We start from the raw sequence: 24,420 nt of genomic DNA, 5'->3' as shown, positions 1-24,420 counted from the left end.
GCCGCCCTCGGAGCGCGCAGGAGACACCTTCGTCCCCGCCCCTCCACAGGTCAACCTCCCTCCACGCCCCTTTCCCTCGGTCCCGGCAGCCGGCAGGCAGGGAAGTGTCGTAAAAGCCAGGCCCAGGAAACTTTACCGGGGTAACAGCCGAGGCGCTTTACGGCGACGGCGGCTGAGTGTTGAGCCTTGGCGGTGAGGCGACCGCGGCGGCCGAGGAGGCGGCGGCGGCTGAGGTGGAAGAGTGGCGGCAGTGGCGGCGGGGACCTGTGCGGGTGAGCCGCGTGGAAGGGACGGGGAGGGGCAGCGGTGACAGGGCTGGCGGATGGCCCGGGCGGACGGGGACGGGGGCCGGCTAAGCAGCTGGGCGGCGCTGAAGAGCGTGAGGGGGGAGCCGCGGAATTGGGGGGGCACCTCCGTGAGGGACGTTTTTCTTTTCTGCCTTTGTTACCCCCACCTCCGCCGCCCCCCGCCCGTAGCCCCCTTTGCTCCGCGCTCGTCGGCCGGGTCTATGGCCCTCCCCTCTCGGTCTGTGTCGCTCTAGGATGGCGGAGGTACCGCCTGGGCCTAGCAGCCTCCTCCCACCACCAGCACACTCCGGCTCGGCGGCGGCCGAGCCCCGCTGTCCCTTCCGGCGGGGGCCGCCCTCGCTGCTGCAGCGAGGACGAGGAGGACGACGAGGAGCACGAAGGCGGCGGCGGCGGCAGGAGGCCCGCGGGCGGCGAGGCGACAGCGGCGGCCAAGGGGCATCCGTGTCTCCGGTGCCCTCAGCCGCCGCAGGAGCAGCAGCAACTCAACGGATTGATCAGCCCCGAACTGCGGCACCTCCGGGCGGCCGCCTCCCTCAAGAGCAAGGTTCTGAGCGCGGCGGAGGCGGCCACTTCCACGGCCACCCCCGACGGGGGTCCCAGAGCGACTGCAACAAAAGGAGCGGGGGTGCTCTCGGGTGAGAGCCCCTCTCACTGCCTCCCCAATAATTCAAGAACTGCGCTCCCCAGCCCCGCAGAGGCAGCGGCGGCGAGCGATCCGGCGGCGGCCCGCAATGGACTGGCGGAGGGCACCGAGCAGGAGGAGGAGGAGGACGAGCAGGTGCGGCTGCTGTCTTCATCCCTGACCGCCGGCTGCAGTTTAAGGAGCCCCTCGGGCAGGGAGGTTGAGCCTGGGGAGGATCGGACGATACGTTATGTCCGATATGAATCCGAGCTACAAATGCCCGATATCATGAGACTGATCACCAAAGATCTGTCTGAACCCTACTCCATTTATACCTATAGATATTTTATCCACAACTGGCCACAGCTGTGCTTCTTGGTAAGTGGATGGAATGAAAAGAGGGTGAACCCAGCAGAGAGATCCAGGCCATGCAGGGCAGGGAGTGTGAGGGCTGAGCATGGCACTGGTATCCTTCTGCCTTTCCTAATACGTTACTTGTTATAAAGTGCGTGTACACGCTCCTGGTTATTTAGTGGAACTTTTGAAGGTAAGACTTCATGATCCGGGTTAACTTGATAGTGATGTATATTCAACAAGCCTGTGCGTTGCATGTTGGGGGTCTTTATCCTGTTTACATTAGCTCATAATAATGTTGAACCATCTTTAATTACCCTCCCTCATCCTCAAAGCACTTTGCAATAATTTAATCTGAACATAGTTCAGTTCGGATGCAGCCCTTATTAATCTCAGTTACAGCCATAATCAGGGAAGAGTGTATGCATAAACATGTTTTGGTGAACATGATTGTCAGTAAACTTGCTGTGGCCACATTGGGGAATTAAATCTCACAAGCATATTCTGTAATTATGGAGATTGTTTCCTTTTACTTCAACAGGATGGTTAACAGTTGTAGCCAGGCTGCTTTCTGGTGCTTGATTGCAGAAGGCGATATTAGCACTTCTGGTGGCTGAAAGATTCCTGAAATTTGAACAAAATACCCTTTTGTGAAATGTAGGAAACTAAGTGCGAAATTGTTACTAATCTAATTTTTTAAAAGAAACTGGTCATAGATATGCCTAAATACTACAGTAGTAGTAACACTGGCTTGTGTGAAGTATAATTAACAAAAAATTTTTACTTATATATAAGTAAAAAAGATTTGGCTACCAAATAAGCTGAATAATTTTTTTAAACTTAGGTAGTACTTGCAATACCAAGTTTCTTCCCAGTTGTATTGATCTATTTCAGTCCATTTGAAACCTTTCACTTAAATACTAACTGCAGGTATATACTTTGTATAATGTACTTACAAGCATGTTGTTTCTATTGAATTTTACTGAAGAAAGGCAACATGGCGCTGTTGAGTATTTTATGATATGTGAAGGCAAAAGCCACTACCATTATTTGTTGTTTTAGCATCGATTTACTTGCACTTGGTAATTCCGTCCAAGACATTTTGACAATTCTTGAGAAATCCATCTTTTTGATTGTATAGCTTAGTGGTAATCTGAAAATATAACCTTAGTATTATAGATAATGGTAGTTATGCTGTTTTCTGTGTTCACTTTGCTCAGTTTAGTATGTTTGTTTAAATTATGGAAACTATTGTATATTCTACAAAACTGCTCTTAACAGGATTCTAACCATGTTTCAAAATAGAACTTCTTAGACATGTCAATGTCAGTGACTATGGGAAAATGATTTTTTGGCATTATAAATGTCATTTCGAATGCCACTGTAATTGCTAAAAAATTGTAAATTTAATTTTAAGTTAACCCACAGAAGCATACAATTGAGTCGCATTTTAAATTGAAATAGTATATATATTTCTGTTAACTTCAGAAAATAGTTGTGTATATATGATACTTAGTCAACTTTTTTTTTTATTACTTAGGCCTCTCTCAACTCTGCCATTTTAGACTCTGATAAACTTCATATTGGTAAACTTTAATTTTGATTTTACACAGAGTCCTCCCAATTCATCAGCTAATTTGTACTTTAGCCCTTACCTTAACAGTCAGTTTAACAATAAATTCTGAATATCTAGAAATGGAGATATGCACAAGTGATTGACCTGTAAGATTTACTAGTATAAGTATGAATCTAGTGTTATTGAACATAAAACAATAGCTAAACAATTAAAGGCCATGTAGAACTGGGGCCTTTTTATTGGCATATAAAAAATTTGAATATTCCATAAGAGCTAATTTAAAACAAATATGAATGTGTATGTTTATTTTAAATCATATCATTTTAGATCTGTAAAGAATGCTAGAGGTAATCTAGCTCAACTTAATTTTTTTTAATGAAAAAATTAAGGTCCAGAGTGACTTAAATGTTTAAATCTTTACATATTTAGTGGCAAAGCTAGTGCTCAGGTAGTCTGGCCTCTCATCGAAACAAGAACCTGAAAAATGACACACCATTGACCATTCCACGAAGATCATTGTGTCACCAACGGACAGTTCTTACAAACATCAATCTCAAGAGATTAGAAACCTCCAAAATGTTCCTGGTTTCCATGAGTAACCTGTAATACATCAAATGGAATGTATGAGGTTGAACCTTAGAAAATTGCCAACACATGACCATATTTGACCAACAAAAAAGATAGTTTCTTATGATTCTTTCTAGTAATTGTAACATGTGAAAGAGTACTATACAAATGGGAAGTATTGTCAGTTACTCTGTATTTAACTAATTATCTCTACCTCTTTTGAGTTCATGGTATTTTCAGTTGTTGGCACCTCTTTAAACTTACCAGTGACGTATAGTACTTCCGTTTATTCTAAATTTAATTTTCTGGCTTCCTCTGGAAACATTTTTTTTCCTATTTGTAGTGTTCTGGAATTTGGGAATCTCTATTTCATATAATTTATATTCTTCAAGTTCTGTAGATTGGCAAGCCTTTAGCCTTGTAGTGTTAAGTCTTAATCTTGCCAGGAATTTTTCAGTTCCCATCCTTGAAAAAAGAACACATGTAATACCATGAGTTTCAAACGCATGTGCAGAAGCTTTTATTTGGAAAAGTTGACAACAGTTTCGTGATTCTTGTAAGTGTATATCCATCAGCAATTTATCAGGACAAAAATACAGCATTGGCCTTCGTCTCTACCAATAACCAGTCTTAATAATAATGTATCATATATTGGGCTTTTATTTTTAAATGTGTACAACTTGATTCTTCTACAGATTCTTAATTAGGAAGAAATCAATCTAGTTTAAGAGGGAACTAATATAATACTTTGTTTGCTTATTCGTCAAAGGACAAAGAATATCTGTTGGAGATTCCTGTCTAATTTAAAAGTATTGTCCAGTTGTATCTAATGGTTTTAATTTTTTCCTCTTTTGGATGAACCATTAACTGTGAAGTGTAGCTGTCCTGCAGTTTTGTATCATAGATTAATATATATTTCCATTTTCTGAACCTTATGATGTCAGGCCAAAGTTTTTTTAATGTACCATTTTGTCTGATACGTGCACACACACATACACACATACACATATATATTTGAAGTGAGTTATTTTCAAATAAGAAAATGCTGTCCAAGTTGTTCAACTAAGCAACTTTTGTGTCTATTTCAGGTGTTAATACTGAAAGAAATGTTAGTTTTCAAAAGAATTTTGAAAGAACCAGATTGATTTATCATGAATGAAAATGGAAATAACAATTTTAGAGGTATATTGGCCCAATCTAGTTTTTTATTTTGTGTTAAAACAGAAATGAATTAGTGTGGATTGTTGAATTTAATATACCTACAAAAGGATTTTTCTAACCTGACTTAGTTTAGGTTTGAATGAAATGGATTAGAATTATCTTGCCTAAAAGATTTCTCCACAGTTTTAAAAAAGGCTTTTTAATTAATTTATAGAATGGCAGACTGAAAAAAAAATCTCACAACAAATTTGAGTTAAAATAGGTATTAAGTATAAATTGGACTTTGCTTATTTTTAAAACTATTCCTGATTTAAAGGAAAGTTGAAATAGTTTCTTCTGGAAATTAAGCAATAATTTGCAATTTCCATATTTTTTTAATTAGGGCTTTTTACAGCAAGCAGGTATTTCTGGCTGACACATTATTAAGCAGTTGGAACTATTGCCCTATTTATATTTACCAGAATACAGTATTACCAGGATTTTTTATAAGTGATGGAATTTTTGAAAAACATTTCGATGGTGGCATTTATTTAGCAGGTATCCTTTAACACTCTGGAAAACTACATTTTAAAATGGAAAGCTCCGTAAAATCACAGAAGCCCTGATTTTGAGTTATAGATATTCTGTGAGCTTTATGACAACCACACACTGTCTGGAGTGTTCTAAAAATGAGACCATCGTGTATATCTAATCTTTGTAGTACATCCATAACAAAAACCCCTTGGGTAAGGAGTACCGTAAAAACAATCCTTTTTCTGAAAACCTTTTACATTTTTTTCTGATCAAAATCTAACTCTTGCTGTTCAAATATAAATATGTCCTATTTGTTTTTTACTGAAGCTTTATTATAATTAAATTTATAGTGCTCTCCTGAAAGTATCACAATATTTTGTATCCTAATGAATAGACTTTGTCTTTAAAAAGTTATTTTCACATATTCCCCCATTCCTAAATCTGAAACATGTAGGTCTTTATTGCAAATAATTATAATAATAAACCTCTTATAAAGTACTTGAAAGTTTACCTTGTGGAAATCTGGCTTTGTCTCTTGTGCTGTGATAATAAGCATAAGAAATTCATGTCCTAAAGAATGTTGAAAGATTTCAAAACTAGAACATTTGAAGAAGCTCTGGGATTTAGATTTCTGAAACATCTGCTTTCTAGCTAGAATTCTCACAATCTCTTCTTCCCTCGAAAATGCTGACCAGTGGTTGGTTACTGTTTCTCTGGGTGAGTGATTGTGCAGTACCTGATGGCAATGTGTTCTTCATAACTGTTTGTTTATTTTTAAGGCCATGGTAGGGGAGGAGTGTGTAGGTGCCATCGTTTGCAAGTTGGATATGCACAAAAAGATGTTCCGCAGAGGTTATATAGCCATGTTAGCCGTGGATTCCAAATACAGGAGAAGTGGCATTGGTAAGAAAATATTATGACTCTAAAAGAATGCATAAGTATTTTCTTTTTTCTTTTTTGAATCACAAGACTTAAATGTAGATATGTAGCAATGAGCATTAAGGAACGAGAAGAAAAAGTTGTTTTCATTTCAAAATATTTCCAAAATGTTCTTCAAATGAATTTTTAAATTAATGTTTTGATAGTTTGAGAGATTATCTTTCTAATAAGTCGCAGGCAATCAGTGTGTACCTTACAACATTTTTTTGATCATATTCAAAATGCTTTACATTATACTACTTAGTGCAGTTTATAATATCATTATTAGGGTCCTCGATCACAGCCCTCAAGGAGCTATCTATACTTGGGTTAAGTGGACCTCAATCAAGGCAAAATTATGGAGAAATTGTTACCATGATTTAGTACTAGTCATCAAACATTATAGTAGCAATTCAAGGAGGACCAAGAGAACGAGTTCTTACTGTTCCCAAACTCAGTCCCTTTCTTGGGTCTACCTTTCCTGGCATTTGCAGTTAATCTTTATAATGGTCATTAGAGTCATCTGGGTGGTTTAGGCCCCTCCCCTTGAGAATCTTGTTTGTCCTGTTAGAAGTAGGGTTGCAGCTTCCCTAGGTGACTGATGTAAGCCTGGTTACGAGCCACTGTCCTAGGATGTAGGATCTACTGGCTCTTTGTTCAAGATGGAGCATCGGGTAGACAAGCACTGGTCTGAACACGTCAAATTCTGAGATGTACTGAAGCTAAGTAAGTGTTCATGACAGATTTGATGCCTGTATCAATATTTCATTACTAACAGTTTTGTCCCTTGTAGTTTTTCTTTTTAACTATTAGTGTTATTGTCCAATTTAAGACTGTTTCACACAATCTTAGATGTCATGAGAAATCATTATGAATAAGTTTACTTAATACATTAGGCTTAACCAGCTTTTCTTACAGTGTTATAGTTTAGTACTAAGATTTTTAGTGAATCAGGCTTGTTATATAAGCCAAGTTTGAGTCTCTGATGCATTAAAAAGAGCTAATAAGGATTCATGGCAAATGGTACGCAATTGTCTCACTAGTTCAGAGGGCAGAAACCCGTGGCTTGAGGGTTGCATCCTAGCCCTCAGAAATTTTGTTGGGCCCATGTAATGCGTGCTTGCTCATGTGCATGGTTTAAACATTAAGAGATTTCTTACCAAATTTGGATTTCTTTCTTAAAATCTCATTTGGCAATCGTTTTACCTTTAATACAGCAAATATACCTGACTCTAAACTAGGATACATTTGCTAGACATTTACAGACACACCACTAACATCATTTGGGAGTGCCAGACTTCAAAGTGCCCAGGCTCACTATAAGGTTTGTAGGAACCAACCCAGTGCCTTGAGCCCATTCTGGGTCACAGCAGTTCTGGTGTGATCTTTGGCAAGATTGGTTCAAGGGTTACTCAGTAAGCTCTGGATTCCTGGGTTGCTCTAGCCATACCACATGTTGTCTTTTTCTTTTCTCTTTCCTCCAAACGAAAGAGCACAAACTTCTGCTTGGAGCAAATAATTACACCTGAGAAAAAGGAATATATCAGGAGATAGGTCTTTGAAGAGGAAATTTATATTGTGTAGGTTCTATTGGCCTCTCAGTTTAAATTTAAAATTTTTCTCAATTTGAGGTAATCTGTATATCTGCATTGAAGATAGAACTCAGCATTTGACATTCCTATGCCTATTATGATATAATTTAGATATATTTAAGAAATTATCACATTTTTCCTTCATTAATACTCAGATCTATGTTCTAGGTACTAACTTGGTTAAGAAAGCTATATATGCCATGGTTGAAGGAGATTGTGATGAGGTAAGTCTTTCTAAATGGTTAAGAGCTTTTATCCTGGGAAGTATTCTACTGGATATTTTTATAAATATTCCATAATAATTGTACTGCAGATTTCATTGCAGTCTATTATTATACAAACACAGCTTGTGGTGAAAATTATATTTCATTTACAAACATGAATTTTGACCTAGAAAAATTTTAAGATGATAATGAGAGCTAAAATTTGTTTTGTGTCAAAATATAAAGGTGAAATCTTAGACATTTCAATAAATAATTGGTATTCATAGGAGTTGTTAACAGTTATTTAAGATAGCTCTTACTACAAACCTTATTGTAATTCACTTGTGTATTGGCCTTAGTTTCTCTCTAAATAACACTTTTTTTTTTTTTTTAACTACTGTGAACTGTCAGCCCATCTGAAGGACTTTTCACATTTGAAAAAAGTCAGCATTAAATAATGATAAATCTGAGGTGGGAGGAAAAGACAACCACTTTTTTAAACGTAGAGCTATTTATAAAACTAAGAGCATCTCTGTTCAGCTTGTTTGTAAGACCTGATGGCAGGTATAATTTTTTGTATCCTACAGCCCAGGCTTTATGCATGTTTTATTGTTTTATACATCATTGAACAATAAATAATGGTGATGGTTGGCAATGTTAAGATTTACTGTTGTATAATGTGGAAGTAAATAAGTATAAACTAGGAAAGTGTAGATATTTTTAATATGACAATGGTGACTAAGAAGGAACAAAGTTGTATTTTTCTGTATAGTAACTGAGTAATACAAGTGACAATTGTCTTTATAATGGGAGGGCAAATATGCTTTAGAGAGTTCTCAAAATACTTGAAATTAGGTAATTTTTTTCTCTTACTGACCTTAATTAGTAACTTGTCTTGGTTATTTTTAGTGTTTTTTGTTTGTTTGTTTTTTTATTGTACAAAATCTACACAATCATTAATCTGTGTGTGTGTATATGTGTATGTATTTTTGGGTACAAAATCCCTTTCACTATTCTCATGTTCTTCAACTCTTCATCCTTTCCTCTTACAGCTACTATTAAGCTTTCGATATGCATCCTCCCATTTTCTAAGCATACCTTTATGAAAATGTGTAATACATTTTTTATACAAATGAAATTATTATTACTATTTTGCAATAATTACTTTTTCCATTTAATAGTATCTTATGAACACGTTTCCATGTCAGAATACAGAGATGTACTGCAGAGCGTTTTTATGCTTGCTCCCATTAATTTGTATTCTGACAGATCACACTAAGTGGTGGTTGTATGAGAAGGCCTACAGACATATTGGGCGGTTCAGAGAAGTGCGGGGATTTAAGGATATTTAATTTTACTCCAAATAAGATAATTTACACATGGCGGAGGATCTCATTGCTCACAGCTTTTAATATCAAAAAGTAAAAGGTGCAGTGACTCTGATAATTTACATGACTGGTAACTAAAATTTGCAGAAGAGAATTGGACTGCATACATTCATGAGTGTAAGTCTCTACGTTTGGATCATAGCCGTACTAGCTTAGTCAGCTCATGAGGAAGAAAGTTAGGCTTCACAAAAGTAGCAGAACAGTTTGGAGAAATCTTTGGGATGATAAGACCATGTTTTGATCCTCTACTGCTACTGAGTAGAATGGTTTCCAGCGAACAGGGATGCTATGCGCAGGGACTATTATGCTCCTTATAGTTAAGCCTTTTCTGAGTTACCCTAATCACTATAGGCTGTGGGCACACAGGCTGTGTGCTTTACCTTAACTGATCAAGTGTTTAAATTGTACCGTTGTTTTTTTGTTTTTGTTTTTTGAAAGTTCAAGGAACGATATGGAGATTTCAGTCTCAAGATTGCTAAATTAGTGATACATTTTATGGTAGAAGTAGTTTTTTCATTGTGGGTCTAAAACTTTGATTCATTTTTCTTACTTTTATAGCAATGAGTATTACTTAGACTGAAATGGAGAGTAGTTCCATGAACTTATTCCAGTTGTATGGTTTTCAATAGATGGTTTTTGCAGTATGAATAGCTCTGCCTCTGTATTAGAGAACTCTGCCTCTGTATTAGAGAACTTTGTATTAGAGAACCATAGTATATGTAGGGGTTGGTACTATGGTTTAAAAACATTACCTGAGTCCCACATTGTTGAGATAAAGGATTTGCTGTATGAAATGACAGAACTCTTGTTTAGTTTTTATAAGGCTTTTACTCTCCCTTTCATTGAGTTTTAAATGAAAGAAGCAACAAACTATCCCCTTTTCCCTTCTAATTGTTGGTGGTAGTGTGTGTGTTGGTTCTACTTCTTTATATTGCCATTTCATCCCATTTGTTTGACTTCTTCTCCCTCCACTCCAGTGTAACTACTTTCTCATTGATATATTTGCTAGACCCAGTAGCTTCTTGGTATTCCTCTGCTTATTAAAATACTTCTCAGTGTTTAATGCCCAATTCAAATATCAACAGTTCCTTTAAGTTTGCCTTAATCCTTCTGGACAGAATCTGTTGCACCTTCTGGACTTCCGTGTTTGTAATACAGTAGTCCCCCCTTATCCAGTTTCACGTTACAGTTTCAGTTACCTGCAGTCAACTGTGGTCCGAAAATATTAAATGGGAACTTCCGGAAATAAACACTTCATAAGTTTTAAATTGTGAGCCGTTCTGAATAGCATGATGAAATCTTGAGCCGTCCTGCTCCATCTGAATCATTCCTTTGTCCAGCATATCCACTCTGTATGGTACCTGACCTTTAGTCACTTAGTATCTGTCTTGGTTATCAGATCGACTGTTGCAGTATTACAGTGCTTGTGTTCAAGTAGCCCTTATTTTCTTAGTAATGGCCCCAAAGCACAAGAGTAGTGATGCTGGCAGTTTTGATACGCCATTAAGAAGCCATAAAGTGCTTCCTTTAAATGAAACAGTAAAAGTTCTCGACTTAATAAGGAAAGGGGAAAAAAATCATGTGCTGAGATTGCTAAGTTCTAAAGTAAGAAACAATCTTCTATCTGTGGAATTGCCTAATTTGTAAATTAAACTTTATAATATGTATGTATAGGAAAAACCATAGTATCCGTAGTTTCAGGCATCCACAGGGGGTCTTGGAATGCATCCCCCATAGATAAGGGAAGACTACTGTACTTTGCTTAAATTTACTTGTTCAGTCTGTCTTAGCCATAAGGAGAGCAGAGATGCCTTTTACTGTTTACTGTTGTATTCTTAGTGTGGCATTTGTGATATGGTACATGGTTCATAAATAATTTGTTGAATGTTTAGTTCTTTTTTTCCAGCATCCTATCTGTACTGCTTTTTTTTAAAAAGTACTTACGAATTTTGACTTACAGTTAGTTGTTAACTTGTTTTTCTCTCTGAGCTTTTTATAAGCTTTCTGGGACCAGCAGTCACTTATTCTTGTACACAGTAAGGTAAAACAAATGTGTCTGCAGGGTTAACCAAGTTGTTAAAATACCTTTTGGTTAAAACAAAATTATATGTAATAATAGTCTTCTACATAATCCATTGTTCTGAGGAAAACTTTGAAATTATGATTCACTAAAAGTACAGTGACCAATTACAATACAACCAACCTGTAATTTTACTTTCATTAAGTTAGGCGAATATTCCTTTCTTTTAAAGTGTTGAGAAATGTTGACAAATTATCAGAAAGACATTTGAGAAGGGTTTTAAATTACTTTTTCTCTAAGGTTGTACTGCTGTTTTTTTTATTCTTAGGAAAATAGAGATTTTTAAATCTATGAACCTGTTAACAGAGGTACATTTGGAAATCTTGATGAAGTCTTTCTATGTACGTCCATCCAGTCAATTGTTGCTTTCTATTTTGTTTGCAGAACTTGTGACCTTGAGTCATGTTTATATTGCTCTTCGTTGCCACTTGTCATTTTAAGATAAATTCAGAGTATATTAAACCAAAGTTAGTAATCACAGAATTGAAATGTATAGGTCATGTTTTTGCCCAAATAATAATGATATACTCTTGGTGTAATACATATTTTTGTTTTGCCTTACTACGACTTTCCTAACTTTTTATATCAGAATTAGACATGTTAAAATAGTATAGCTAAAGGTCTTTTTCATTTTTATATATTTGGAGCTGGCTAAAAAGTTATAGCATCAATAAAACAAAGTTATAACAAACAAATGGGCTCGTTGCTTCATGAATAGGACATTCATTACCCATATTGCTGATCTGGCTTGAATTTGATTGCACCCCAAGTGCTCTGGCTGCCAAGATACTAGAGCAAGCATTTTGGAATTGTGTTTTACATTAGGGGAAATAGTAAACAAAAACACATATAAGTAGCACGAATGAGTTTTCTAAAATGTAATTTTTAAAGTAGGATTTGTGTACCTGAAATAATGAATCCACATGGTGGACATTTACTTTTATGTACTTTTTTTGAAATAAATTTGATTGGGCCAGGTGATTGATCAGCATGATGAACAGTGTTTTACTTTTTAAGCTGTAGATGTCCTTGAAATCTCATGTCTGGAAATTTAAATTTCAAAAGTTATTTTTAGATTTAAGGTATGATTGCCATGATATTAATACTCAGTACTAACTCATATGATGAGACGATACTGGAATCAAAACGTCTTACTGGAATCCATTTCCCCCTCCCCCTTAGCTCCTGGCACCTACCATTTACTCTTTGCTTCTTTGAGTTTGACCATTTTAGTTTCCACATATAAGTGAGATGCTGCAGTATTTGTCTTTTTATGTCTGATGTATTTCATTTAGCATGTCCTCCAGGTTCACTGATGTTGACACAATGGCAGGATTTCTTTTGTAAGGCTAAAAAATATTCGTGTGTGTGTGTGTGTGTGTGTGTGTGTGTCACTTTTTCTTTATTCATTCGTTGATGGACATTTAAATTGTTTCCATATATCGGCTACTGTGATAATGCTATAATGAACATGGGAGTAGAGATATCTTTTTTTTTTAACTTTTATTTATTTTAAGTGTGTTTTTCCAAGACCTATCAGCTCCAAGTCAAGCAGTTTCAATCTAGTTGTAGAGGGCGCAGCTCACAGTGACCCATGTGGGGATCAAACTGGCACCCTTGTTGTTAAGAGCACTGCACTCTAACCAACTGAGCTACTGGCTGTCCCCAGATATCTTTTTGAGATCCTGATTTCAGTTCCTTTGGTATATACCCACAAGTGGGATTGCTGGATTATGTGATAGTTCTAAGTTTAATTTTTTTGAGGACCCTCCATACTGTTTTCCATAATGGGTGTACCAATTTATATTTCTACCAACAGTGGCCTCATTTATTTAAATAACTTATAAAAAAACCTGTTACATGTTAACAAAATAAGATACTTCTTATGATAATGTACAAAATGACTTTTAAGGTTTTGTGTTTAATAATTATGTTTAACATTTTTAATTTAACTGGAAACATATATTTTTGCTATGAGACTGAGACTGCTACTGTGTTTCCCCGAAAATAAGACTTAGCCAGACCACCAGCTTTAATGCGTCTTTTGGAACAAAAATTAATATAAGAACCAGTATTATATTATATTATTTTATTTTATATTATATCATACTATATAAGAATGGGTCTTATATTAATTTTTGTTCCAAAAGACGCATTAGAGCTGGTGGTCCGACTAGGTCTTTTTTGGGGGGAAACATGATAGGCAAAGAACAGAGTAAAATGGAGTTATTTAAGCTGTAAGGATTTTGGTTGAGTAGTTTAGCCTAATTAGAGAACTGGGTATGAGAAGCCTGGGTGCCAAATTTATCTGTTACTTAGTATAGTAGTTGTGTGATTGTAGGCAAGTCATTTAACTTTTTATAGTTTTTCTGTCTATGCAGTGTGATGGTAATTATAATCTTAAAGGGATGTTATGAAGAACAATAAAAAACGTGTTCATTCAGCAATATCAGTGTAAGTTGTCTCTGAGGTGCCAGACAGTGAGCTAGTGCTTAGGTTCTAGCAGTGAACAAGCCTGCCCTCCCTCCCTCCAGAGCTTCCAGCCTCCAGTATTAAAAAAGGCTTTCTAAACTGTAATGGTTTGGCTTATTCTAACAATGGTTTGTTGCTAAGAGAATCCGTGGAACTTCACTATAATCTTTTTTTCTGTTAGGTAGAATTCAACTTTGCCAAGTTTCTTTAGGACCAAAATAACCTCATTATCCTTTGACTTCCTATGTAATTAATACTCTCTTGATGTGAACTAAAAGAATAGTTTTATAGTGAGTTTCCAGTATAAACCCAGATTCTCTTTTAATACGAGAGTGTAATAAATGATTAAGTATTCAAAAGTAGTTACTTTTTTCTGGCATTTTCTATTGTGTCAAATAATACATGATCTCTTCGTTTAGAAAATGTCAGTGTGCCGAGAGAATCTTTTCATTTTCACTAAGGTTAGCCCTTTGTGTAATTTTTTTTCTATGTAATTCTAAACCTCAGGTGTGTGTATATTTATATAGTTCTAGTTAGCTGCCGATGTGAGTATTTTAGATTGCCAAATATTAATAAACATGAACTTAGATCCCCTTCATCGCGTCTTAAGTAGGTTACAGGCTGTACTACAGCTCCCTTTTGCTGCTTTGTTTTACTTTGGAAAACAATCAGGGAGGTAGAGAAGAGTGGATACTATTAAACTTTAGTTCAGGTTGGGAGTCTGGCCTTGAGTTTCATTCATTTGTAAACTGGAGATAATATCTCATGGGTTTATTGTGAAAATAACAATGACAAATGCACGTAAAACGCTTTACATAGCACTTAGTAAGCTTTCAATAAATATTAGCCCTTTTTAAAAACTGTCACTCTTTTTTTTGTTTCTGTGAAATCAGTTCCAAATTTTGTATTGTTGCAGCTTTATTGCTTCTCATATTAATGGTTTTGATTTAACATTTTAGCTGTAATTAGGTGCTGGCCTAAAACAGAATTCTAGGAATTCCCCAAGAGAATTGTTCAAAACTGAAAACTTGTACTGACCCGACTTGTTCCAGACTGGAAGATGGCATATATTAATAAAAAACAAGAGCAGAGAGAAATTGTTGACTTTTATTTTTAAACCAATATATGTTAACTGTACAACTTTTATTTAAGGCCTTCTTAGGAACATTTTTCTCTTGATTCTGAACTATTAATTACTGTTTCGTAGATCTTAAAAGTTTGGATTTAGTTTGTAATTTGCCTTAAGAGGGTGTTTTTTGGGGGCTGGCCTGGTAGCTCAGGTAGTTGGAGCGCTGTGCTCCTAATGCCGATGTCACCGGTTCTATTCCCACATGGGCCAGTGAGCTGCACCCTCTACAGCTAAGATTGTGAACAACAGCTCTCGCTGGAGCTGGGCTGCCGTGAGCAGCCGGAGGTTGGCGTGAGCCCACGGACTGCCTCAGATGGGGGAAGCGCAAGGCTCATAACACCAGCATGGGCCGGGTAGCTGTGTCCTACACAACTAGACTGAGAAACAATGGCTTGAAGCGGAGTTGGGGGTGGGGGATAGGCAGAAGAAGAGGGAAAAATAAATAAATGGCAAAAAAAATGGTGCTTTTTCATTAAGTACTCTGGTCATTTAAAAGCTTGGCAATACTGTTTGTTTAATATTTATATAATGTATGTAATGAAAGGTGCTGAGAATGTATATAATTAACAAATATTTAAGAGACTTCTCTATGTCAGGCATTGTTAGGTGCAGAAGAAACAGCTGTGAAGGAGGTACCCATGATCACTGCCCTTGTTGGGCTCATCAGCTAGGAGAGATGACATACTCATCAAATGTTCAATGAGAGTGCAGTTGAGTAAGGAGCCGTGCAAAGTGCTGTAGGACTGTATAAAAGGAAAGGAATACTCCACTCAGTCTGGAAGTGACAAACTAAAGCCAAAAGCAAGGATAGGGACAGCATTCTTCCAGACAGAGGAAACAGCTTATGTGAACAGTCTAAGAAAAGATCTCTCTGAATTCCTGAAACTGAAAGTTTAGTGTTGATTGTGGAGAGCAAAGCAGGAGACATCAAGCAAAAGTTGGCAAGGTAGGTGGAAGCCAAATCTTGATGGGCTTTTTAGGTCTCTTGATTATCTTTGACTTGTGGACTTTATCTTGAGGACAGAAGGGAGTCAAATGGTTTTAAGCAGGGAATTAACAAGAACATCATACTACTTACAGAGAATGGGAGACCTTTTGAGTTAGGAGGGTCTGGTACTCACAGTGAAAGTTGATAGCAGCTTGGACTAGAGTGATATCAATGGGGACAGAAAGAAGAGGATCAGGTTGAGAGATTTAAGAGAGAATATTGAAATACTTGGTGTTTAGATGTATGGAGAATGTTGGAGAGCAAAGAGGTTCCAAGATGACGCCTAGGTTTCAGGTTTGAAGGATTGGTGTGATGGAGATCTTGTTACTGATACTTGGACTTGTGGAGGAGTTGGTCATTGAGTTCATTTTTGGATATGATGAGTCTTTTTCTGTGTTTATATCTTTTGCTTGGATTCTTGTCAGATTTTTTTGATAGTTTGAGATAGAACAGAAAGAGACTCAAAGGCTTCACTTGGGCCTTTGTTAATTATATTTATATTTTGCTCTTTTTATTCCACTCCAAACACACTTGACGGTTATAACACCCTGAAAGTAACCGTAGCTCACTGTGTTGATAATTCTCAATGAGGTAGGTTGAGAATCAATAGAAAGGCAAATAGAGCTATGTATATAAAAATTGGGAGAATGGGATAAAGGATGTTTGAAAGAGGAAAGTAAAATAAAGGAAAGAAAATCACATAATATTCAGAAGTATTGGTTATTCTCATTGTTCAGTAATATTAAAAAAGACCCAGGTAAAAGTTATCACTTTGTGTTTCTCTGTTCAGAGTGTTGATACCCATAGTGTCTAGGTGGTGGTTCTCAGAATGGAGTCCCTGACCAGCAGCATCAGTATCATCTGGTAATTTTTTTAAAATGCAGAGTCTTAGGCTCCACCCCAAACCTACTCAGAAACTCTGGACATGGGGCTCAGCAATGTATTTTAACAAACCCTCCAGGTACATTAAAATTTGGGTATCTTTGGTGTAGATTCAGCACTTTCTCTGCAAGAGGCCAGATAGTAGTAAATATTTTAGGTTTTGTGGACCATATGTCTTTGGTGCAGCTGCTCAACTCTGTCCTTGTAAACTGAGAAAGCAGCTCGAGACATCATGTGTAAACAAATGGGTATGGCTGTGTGCCAATAAAACTTTATTTACAAAAACAGGCAGTGGGCACATTTGACCCAAGGACTGTAGTTTGCAGACTCTGATAGACTCTAGACAAGTGTGGTAGTGGGTAAAGGATGACAAATTAATGAAAATAAAGGAGTTGGAGGTCAGTATGAATACTTTAAAATACTGGTTTATTTTCTTAAACCGTTGATTGTTGATTTTTCTTTTTCTTTTCATCTTTATGTCACACTACTTCACAGGGAAATAACTCATCTTTGTTTTAGTATAAAACATATATTCTCATTACTGAAAATTCCAAACATCACAAAAATCAATAGAAATGTCCCGTGTTCCCACCCACCTTGGCCCAAAAGAGAATTGCTATTAAAATTTTGATGACTATTGTTTTTTTCTGTACATCATTAATAATGAATGATTTCATCATTAATTTTAAAACAATTAAGTAAGTATGGTATGTTTTTCTTAAATATTTGACCTAATTGTTTATAAGTGATTTGTCAAATTATGAAAATATAAATTAGTTTCAAATATGTAAAATTATAACTTAGTTTTCTCTTATTTCTTGAAGGTTGTTTTGGAAACAGAAATAACGAATAAGTCTGCTTTGAAACTTTATGAAAATCTTGGTTTTGTTCGAGATAAGAGGCTGTTCAGATACTATTTAAATGGAGTTGATGCACTGCGACTTAAATTGTGGCTGCGCTGAGAAACTGACATCAAGGAACAACTTTCCAACCACGCAGAATCGACCTTTGCATGCAATGCAATTTGTACAGAATTGCTTTGCAGGTGGATTTAGTAATTTTCATGCAGTTCTTATCTGTCAGTGTCTCATTGAGTGTCGCACAATATTTGTTGCACTTTGGCATGGCGCATTTGTTCTGAATTAAAAGAGATTGTTTTAAACTTAAAGAGTTCTTTTGGTACCAACAAGATGTGCCAGTTCATAGCCAAGATTTGTTTGTTCGTTTGCAAAGTCTGCTGACAATGTTATTTACACAGTGATCGTTTTACCACAGAACCAGTAAGTGGAACATGATTTTTGTTCCTTAAAAAAGCCAATGTAGATTGTAAAAATCTCTAAGTATACTAACATTTCACATGAAACCTGCCATAGTTTTCCGAAGGGGGTGGGGAAAGCTTCAATTTTAGGTTTTATTTTTTTCAATATTAAATCTTCCATTCTTGAATATTGGTACCTCAGTGATTAGTGAATGAAAAAAATGTAGGGTTGGTTGTGTCTTACAATGAGTAAAGGTAACAATGAAATTGCGTCTGCCAGTGCCTGTGTAGATAAGTATATTTGTCTTCATCTCTAGTTTTTTAATGCATGCTACTTTTTCCTTTTCTTTAAGGCCTTTGCAAGCAAACTTTTGTTTTTATTTAAATTCTAAATTTGTTAATAAATTATTTCAGATTTTTATAATTTGGATGCTTTTTCCAGGTGAATGACAGAGTGGTTTACTTTAGAAATCCCTTCTTTCCTTACAGTAAGAAGTTGAATCTACTTGGAAAATCTTTGAGAAATGGCTCAGAAGGGATGAGAAAAGTTGATGGAGCCAGGAATTGCTAGGTTTTTGGATGCACTTTTTTTTTGAGAGTGAGGGAATTTGGGGGAAAGGATAATTAATGTAAATTGGTATGATTTTATTTAATCAAAATTATTGCTAAGCTGTGAAGAACAGCTTTAATAATGTTGGAATTTTTTCCCCCACTTGATTTGGATTCACATTAGTTTCATTTCTTAAAATGTTTCACTTTTGGTTCTTGGTCTTGGAAATAAATTTCAAGGTGCATTGTATCCATTTTAAATTTTAAACTGATTTTCTTTCCACTTATTTGAGCAAATTTTTTGGGGGGAGCTTTGCTTTAGTTCCTAGAAAAACAAAAGGGAGAAATGGAAATTTTTTTGGAATGAGTTCTTAATGGGTTTTCTTAATAGCCATCACCGTGTTCATTAGTCACATTGCGTTTTGGCCAATCTGTGCAATGTAATAAATTTTAAAGTTACTTGCTTTCAGTTGAGTTAGGAAACCTGTGATGGATAATTTATTTAACTGGAAAACCTAGGTACCCATGAAAAAAAAAGATTCATTTTCTGTGAAAATGTTTTATAGGAATCTATGTTGTTTTTTCTTTAATTTGGATATGCTTTACTTCTGCTCTAGGATTTGGTTTGAATTTTATTTTATGGCTATAATTACTGTACTTTTAAAAACCCTACCTCCATTAACAGTTGGTAAAAGCCCCCTTTCAGGAAAGTTTGTTGTCATTATTATTATTTTTTTTTTTTAAAGGAAAGCTGCTCTTTGCTCAGTGTAATGTCTTGAAAGTGAACATGGTTAACAAGTACTTTTAAAATAAAGATACACAGATTTGATGAAAATAAAATCTTCCTGCTGGTGGGATCATTTATAGTTCCTTATTTTTAAAGAAAACGTTTTCTTTGCATTTTGTATTGCTCTTGAAAGTTTAATGGGCAGTATTCTGGCTATATTAAAAATGACCACACAATACTCAGCTTTCCAGCTGACCATTTTGAGCATGTTTTTTGTCCAACTTTATTTGGGCTCTAGCATTTAGAGGAATGCCAATCATTGTGATGCTTCTGTTATTTTTAATATGGAGGGAACTAAAGTAAAACAGTTCAATACTTAACGTTACCAGATTTTATCTCACCACTTTACATTTGACTTGCTGCTTCAGAGGTAATTATTGTTGAACGTACATTTGCTTAACTGACTAATGGGGACAGTTCTGAAATAGATACATGCTGGATTTTCAGTTCCACTATTTATGTTTTTGGCAGGTTGTCAATGAAACCATCACTATTGACCTTTTCTTCCAGAATTGACTGTGTTTTGCTGAACTGACTGGGTGTTTGTAACTACAACCATAACCATCTGATATAATTCATCCTGGTATATGTTGAATAGCAGTATCTACTATACGTCTTTAATTGGGTATGCAAAAATTATTTACTTAAGTAGACTAAAATTTTAACCTCTAGCACAATAACCCAGCACCAGAACTAAGTCTCTATTCCAGTTGAAGGAGCATCAAACATTAATTTACTTTTTGATATTAGGCTTTCATTTTTCTTACATAATCGTCCAACAGTTCCACTTAAAATTGATAGAGTGAGTTCACTTGGCTAAAACTGAGCAAAATAGTTGCAACTTTCTTTTAAAGGGGTGCTGCCTCTTTAAGACTGACTGTACTATCCACTGACACTGGTTTGGCAGTTGATACTGCTGAACATTTTATACATGCTACCATGAAGCTATATATGTTAGTATTGAAGCTAACGGGTATACTACCATTTTTGATGTGGGCTGATTATAATTTCCCTTATGTTAAAATGAAACTACTCTAGAGGAGTTCACAGATCAGAAACCAGACAATAGTTTTTGAAGTGGAAGCCAGCAAAATAAAAAACAAAAACAAAAATATTAAAAATTGGTTTTCATGTTTTCCGCCTCTTCCCCAAATTACCCTCTCCACTTGCTTGACAAATCTGTGTAAAGGAGTTTGTCACATGTTTTAACTTTACCTTGCCCTGTGTTACGGTGTTGGCGGACATGTATAAGACTGGATGTGTATATTTATCTTGGTGTCTAAAAATCATGAAGTTCATCATTTTTTGGGAGCATAGATAAAAACAAATTGGTAGTGCATCAGAGTTATTTTTCAGTGCACCATGACATCACTAAAATGAGTGCTATAATGTTACAGGGCTTTCAGGTTTGTAAAAACATAACCATAAATTATATTGACGTCAGATATGAGTTGAGTATCTATAAAATATCACGTGTATCTCAAAATATTGGACTGCTGTTTGATGACTGGATATTGCTGCATAATTTTCTTCTATTGTCCCATACCCTTTTGGAGAGAGAGATTTAATGGGCTTTGAAATGTGCAAGCTGTCTAAATAAGATGCAGTCAAATAAAGTATGGTTAAGTTGTGTTTGCATTTTTCTTTTAGATACAGCTGTGTGCATTTTATGATTGAGTTGTTTTACTAAGAAAAAAACCAAGCAATCTATTCTGTTCCCCACTTGCTGCCTCCCATCCAAGAGTTATTTGGAAGAAGTGATACACAATTGTTATCTCTCTATTTTGTGTTCTAACAAAGTAAATTAGAAAATAACAACATGACCTTGATTTTCCTAAAAGTATTCAGTTAATCATCTCATGTATCAGATATCAATGCAAATGAGAACATACTAAACCAACATTTTTTTGTCCTTGTTCCGTAGCAATTTATTCCTAAGACAGTTTTTATTTTAATTTACTATTTTTTGTTTGTACTTAAACAATTTCTTTTACCCTTACTAAGACACCAAAGTAAAATAGAGCATTATATAAAAGGCTTTTGCCATTCTTGTAAGAAGCTTTAAATGATATTTGTGCGTGCTTTCTTATTTCAAGATTTATGGATACTAATGGAAAGAAGAGATCTGTTTTAATCATGATTGCTAAATTACTTTCATCATGCACGCCAGATCTTCACTTTGTTCTTTTATAGTCTTATGAAAATATCTGAGTTCATGTTTTACTTGGGCTTTATATGGAACTTTAAATACTTCGTAAATTGTCTAAGTGAGGACCATAAAGTGATTCTTTCACACCTATGAGCATAGATCAGTATTAACCTGTAATCCAATATATAGTGATACTTTTCAACAACTTTTAAAAAATAAGTTTGTAAAGTTGCATGAGCATATGGCACACTGCACTTTCTTCAGATCAGTGCTAATAGCACTTTTTATGATAGAAATAAATGTTCTTTGTGTTCTCCAATACGCTACCCCTTATTCATGTGTAGCTACTGAGCCCCTGAAGAGTGGCTAGCATGATTAAATAAGTGAATTTTTAATTTTGTTTAATTGAAATTTAAGTAGCCACATGTGACTAGTGGCTACTCTATTGGACAGCATAGCTTTAGATAATACTTGACTAGTAATAACTGAAGAAAGCATTTTTTGAATAGGATTTTTAAGACCATACTATTTATTTATTGAAATATGAAATAGAAGGGTCACGATTAAAAACTGTCTCTAAGCAAGAGTATAGCTGCACTGTTTATGTTGACAATCTATTTCATTAATATAGTATGTGACACCACCTCTCTCCCTGCCCCTGTTGTGATGCAGCCCTTCTGAGAAAAGTAACCTTTTTAGTTTTTATTATTTGGAAGTTCTTTGGGATGCAGTGATGCACAGATTGAAGTGCCAAAAAATTGGTTTCTGATGAGACTGTTGTATCTTTTTAGTATTAAATCATTTTACACAGTTGAGCCTAATAATTTCTCATTTTAGATGAATTTGAAATCATATCACCTCTAAATGAGATTGATCATTTCTCATTACCAGTGGTCAAACTGCATCATGGAGGAATACCATATTTATACTTACTTTTTTTTTTAATTCTGGAAGATCGATCATGTTGATGCAAAGACAAGTGTTTTTGTTTCTGAGAGGACCAGATTAGTTTTGTTGTGTTCTCTGGCCACAGTGTGTCACCCTTGCTTCTAACTGGTCGTCTAGTAAGTAATTCATCAAGAGGGCAGGCGAGGGGATGGGAAACACCTGGCCAAAGGGAGTGTGAGGCTTGGTACAGCCTGTAGATACTGCTGGGGAGAGCTCAAAGCCAGTTCTGGTGAGCGCAATTAGTTTAATTTTCATGTGAAAAAGACCCAGGAATAACATCACCAAAGTGCCAAAATCTATCTTTACTTAAAAAAAATGTAAACAATGCAGGGGTTATAATGTAAGGTTTTTAAAATGCTAAGAAATAAGCTAATTTTAGTAATGATGGATTTTCCTGACTACCTCTTTGCTGTATGAGTATATCTCAATTTTCTAATACCTCAATTTCCTGAGAATCTGTATGTACGTTTTTGTAAATAAAGTAATTTACCATATGCTAGGGGAAGGACCTAGCTTTTAAAGAAATTGTATAAAGACATTTGTACCAGATTTGTTACATGGTGAATCGATTTGAAATTTCTTAAAAATGCCTTATAGCCTCTTCTGGTCCTTGACTCAGGTTTTTTTTTAGTAAACATTCTTATTTAGTGAGATTTGTGTTCCAGGAAGTGTGTACTCATTTGTTCATTCAAGATTTGTATGTCTCTTATGTTTTGCTTTCATGCCAAAGAAACTCACCCTTTTTAAAAGCCAGCAGGTTGCACTAACTAAAAAAAAAAAAAAATTGCCCCTTAAATAGGCATTCTTAAGAAGTTTTATTTCCTGGGATTTAAATATTTTCCAGAGGAAAGTATACAATTGTTTAGTTAAAACCATTAGTAATAACTTGTAAAAATGCCATGTGTTTTTAGGAATGCACTAGTTCCATTAAGAAAAGAGTATTGACAATTTTAAGGAACTGTGCTGTATTACAATCCACAATTGCATGTATTTTTTTAAAGCTGATGTATAAAGTAATTGCTAAATTTTATGTATGTTCATGTTCATGTTTTATGAACTATTCAGGATTCACTACCCTAATGTGATTGATCACTATCATTTGGGGGGCTAGACTCCCCTGATAGTACATGGTTATTCATTTCTTAAAGGGGGCTGAACCTGTTGCCTTAAAGCTAAACCTGCTGCCTTTAAACTTTGCTACCTCCCTCCAATCGTGGCTGTAAACATTGACTGCACAGTCAGCTAGCATTATACTTGATTTTATTGTGAATGCAAATAAAATAAAATTTCTAAGTCCACCAAGTATTGATTTAACTAGGTAAATGTAAACTGATTTCAACCTTGTCTTTGGCCAGGTCTTATCTGGTTGGTAGCTTATAATTTGGAAATGAAGTACATCAATATGGATGTGAGCATTGTGTTTGAGTTCTTGGAATAATTTTCTTCATATTTGGAACTGATAACGAATATTCAAAGTGTTTATTTCCATCCTGATGATACTGGGCAAGTTTCTTAATCTCACTGAGTCTCCAGGGATAACTACCTGATAAGCTGATTGTGAAGAATGAATAATTTATGTAAATCTCTTTAACAGTGCCTAGCAGTCTAGTGCAGAGTAAATAATAGATAATTATTACTAATACATATATATATAAAAAACAGTATATAATTTTGTATTTTGGTATTGGGTTTTGTAGCACCATTTAAATGGCAAAAAGAAATGTTTCTTTTGGAAGAAAATATTAGATTAGATCTTATGAGAGTAGCCCCGACTAGCAAATTAAGAGAAAAAACTTTGCCTTATTATTGTGGAGAATATTGAAATAGAAGAGTATAATGATCTCTCCATGTACTTAACCAAGCCCAACGCCTGTGGCTGATCTGGACCCATCCATTCCTCGCTTGCCCTTGTCATATTTTTCCCAAACAAATCCCAGAGATTATATTTTATCTATAAATATTTTAGTACTTACCTC

At 35.9% G+C, this 24,420-nt stretch overlaps 1 protein-coding gene across 1 annotated transcript; it reads left to right on the top strand.

Annotated features, from left to right (window-relative positions):
- The first annotated feature begins 542 nt into the window (after nt 1-542).
- NAA30 (N-alpha-acetyltransferase 30, NatC catalytic subunit) lies at nt 543-23,228 on the top strand. The gene is given in 5 exon segments (XM_033108620.1): nt 543-628; nt 630-1,308; nt 5,881-6,004; nt 7,780-7,835; nt 17,578-23,228. Coding segments are annotated over 5 exon segments (1,083 nt in total). The 3' UTR covers nt 17,716-23,228.
- Nucleotides 23,229-24,420: the final 1,192 nt, after the last annotated feature.

The sequence above is a fragment of the Rhinolophus ferrumequinum genome, chromosome 6 (genome assembly GCF_004115265.2).
Source record: "Rhinolophus ferrumequinum isolate MPI-CBG mRhiFer1 chromosome 6, mRhiFer1_v1.p, whole genome shotgun sequence".
NCBI lineage: Eukaryota > Metazoa > Chordata > Mammalia > Chiroptera > Rhinolophidae > Rhinolophus > Rhinolophus ferrumequinum.
The sequence above is the reverse complement of the archived record's forward strand: the minus strand, read 5'-3'. Positions and strand labels throughout refer to the sequence as shown.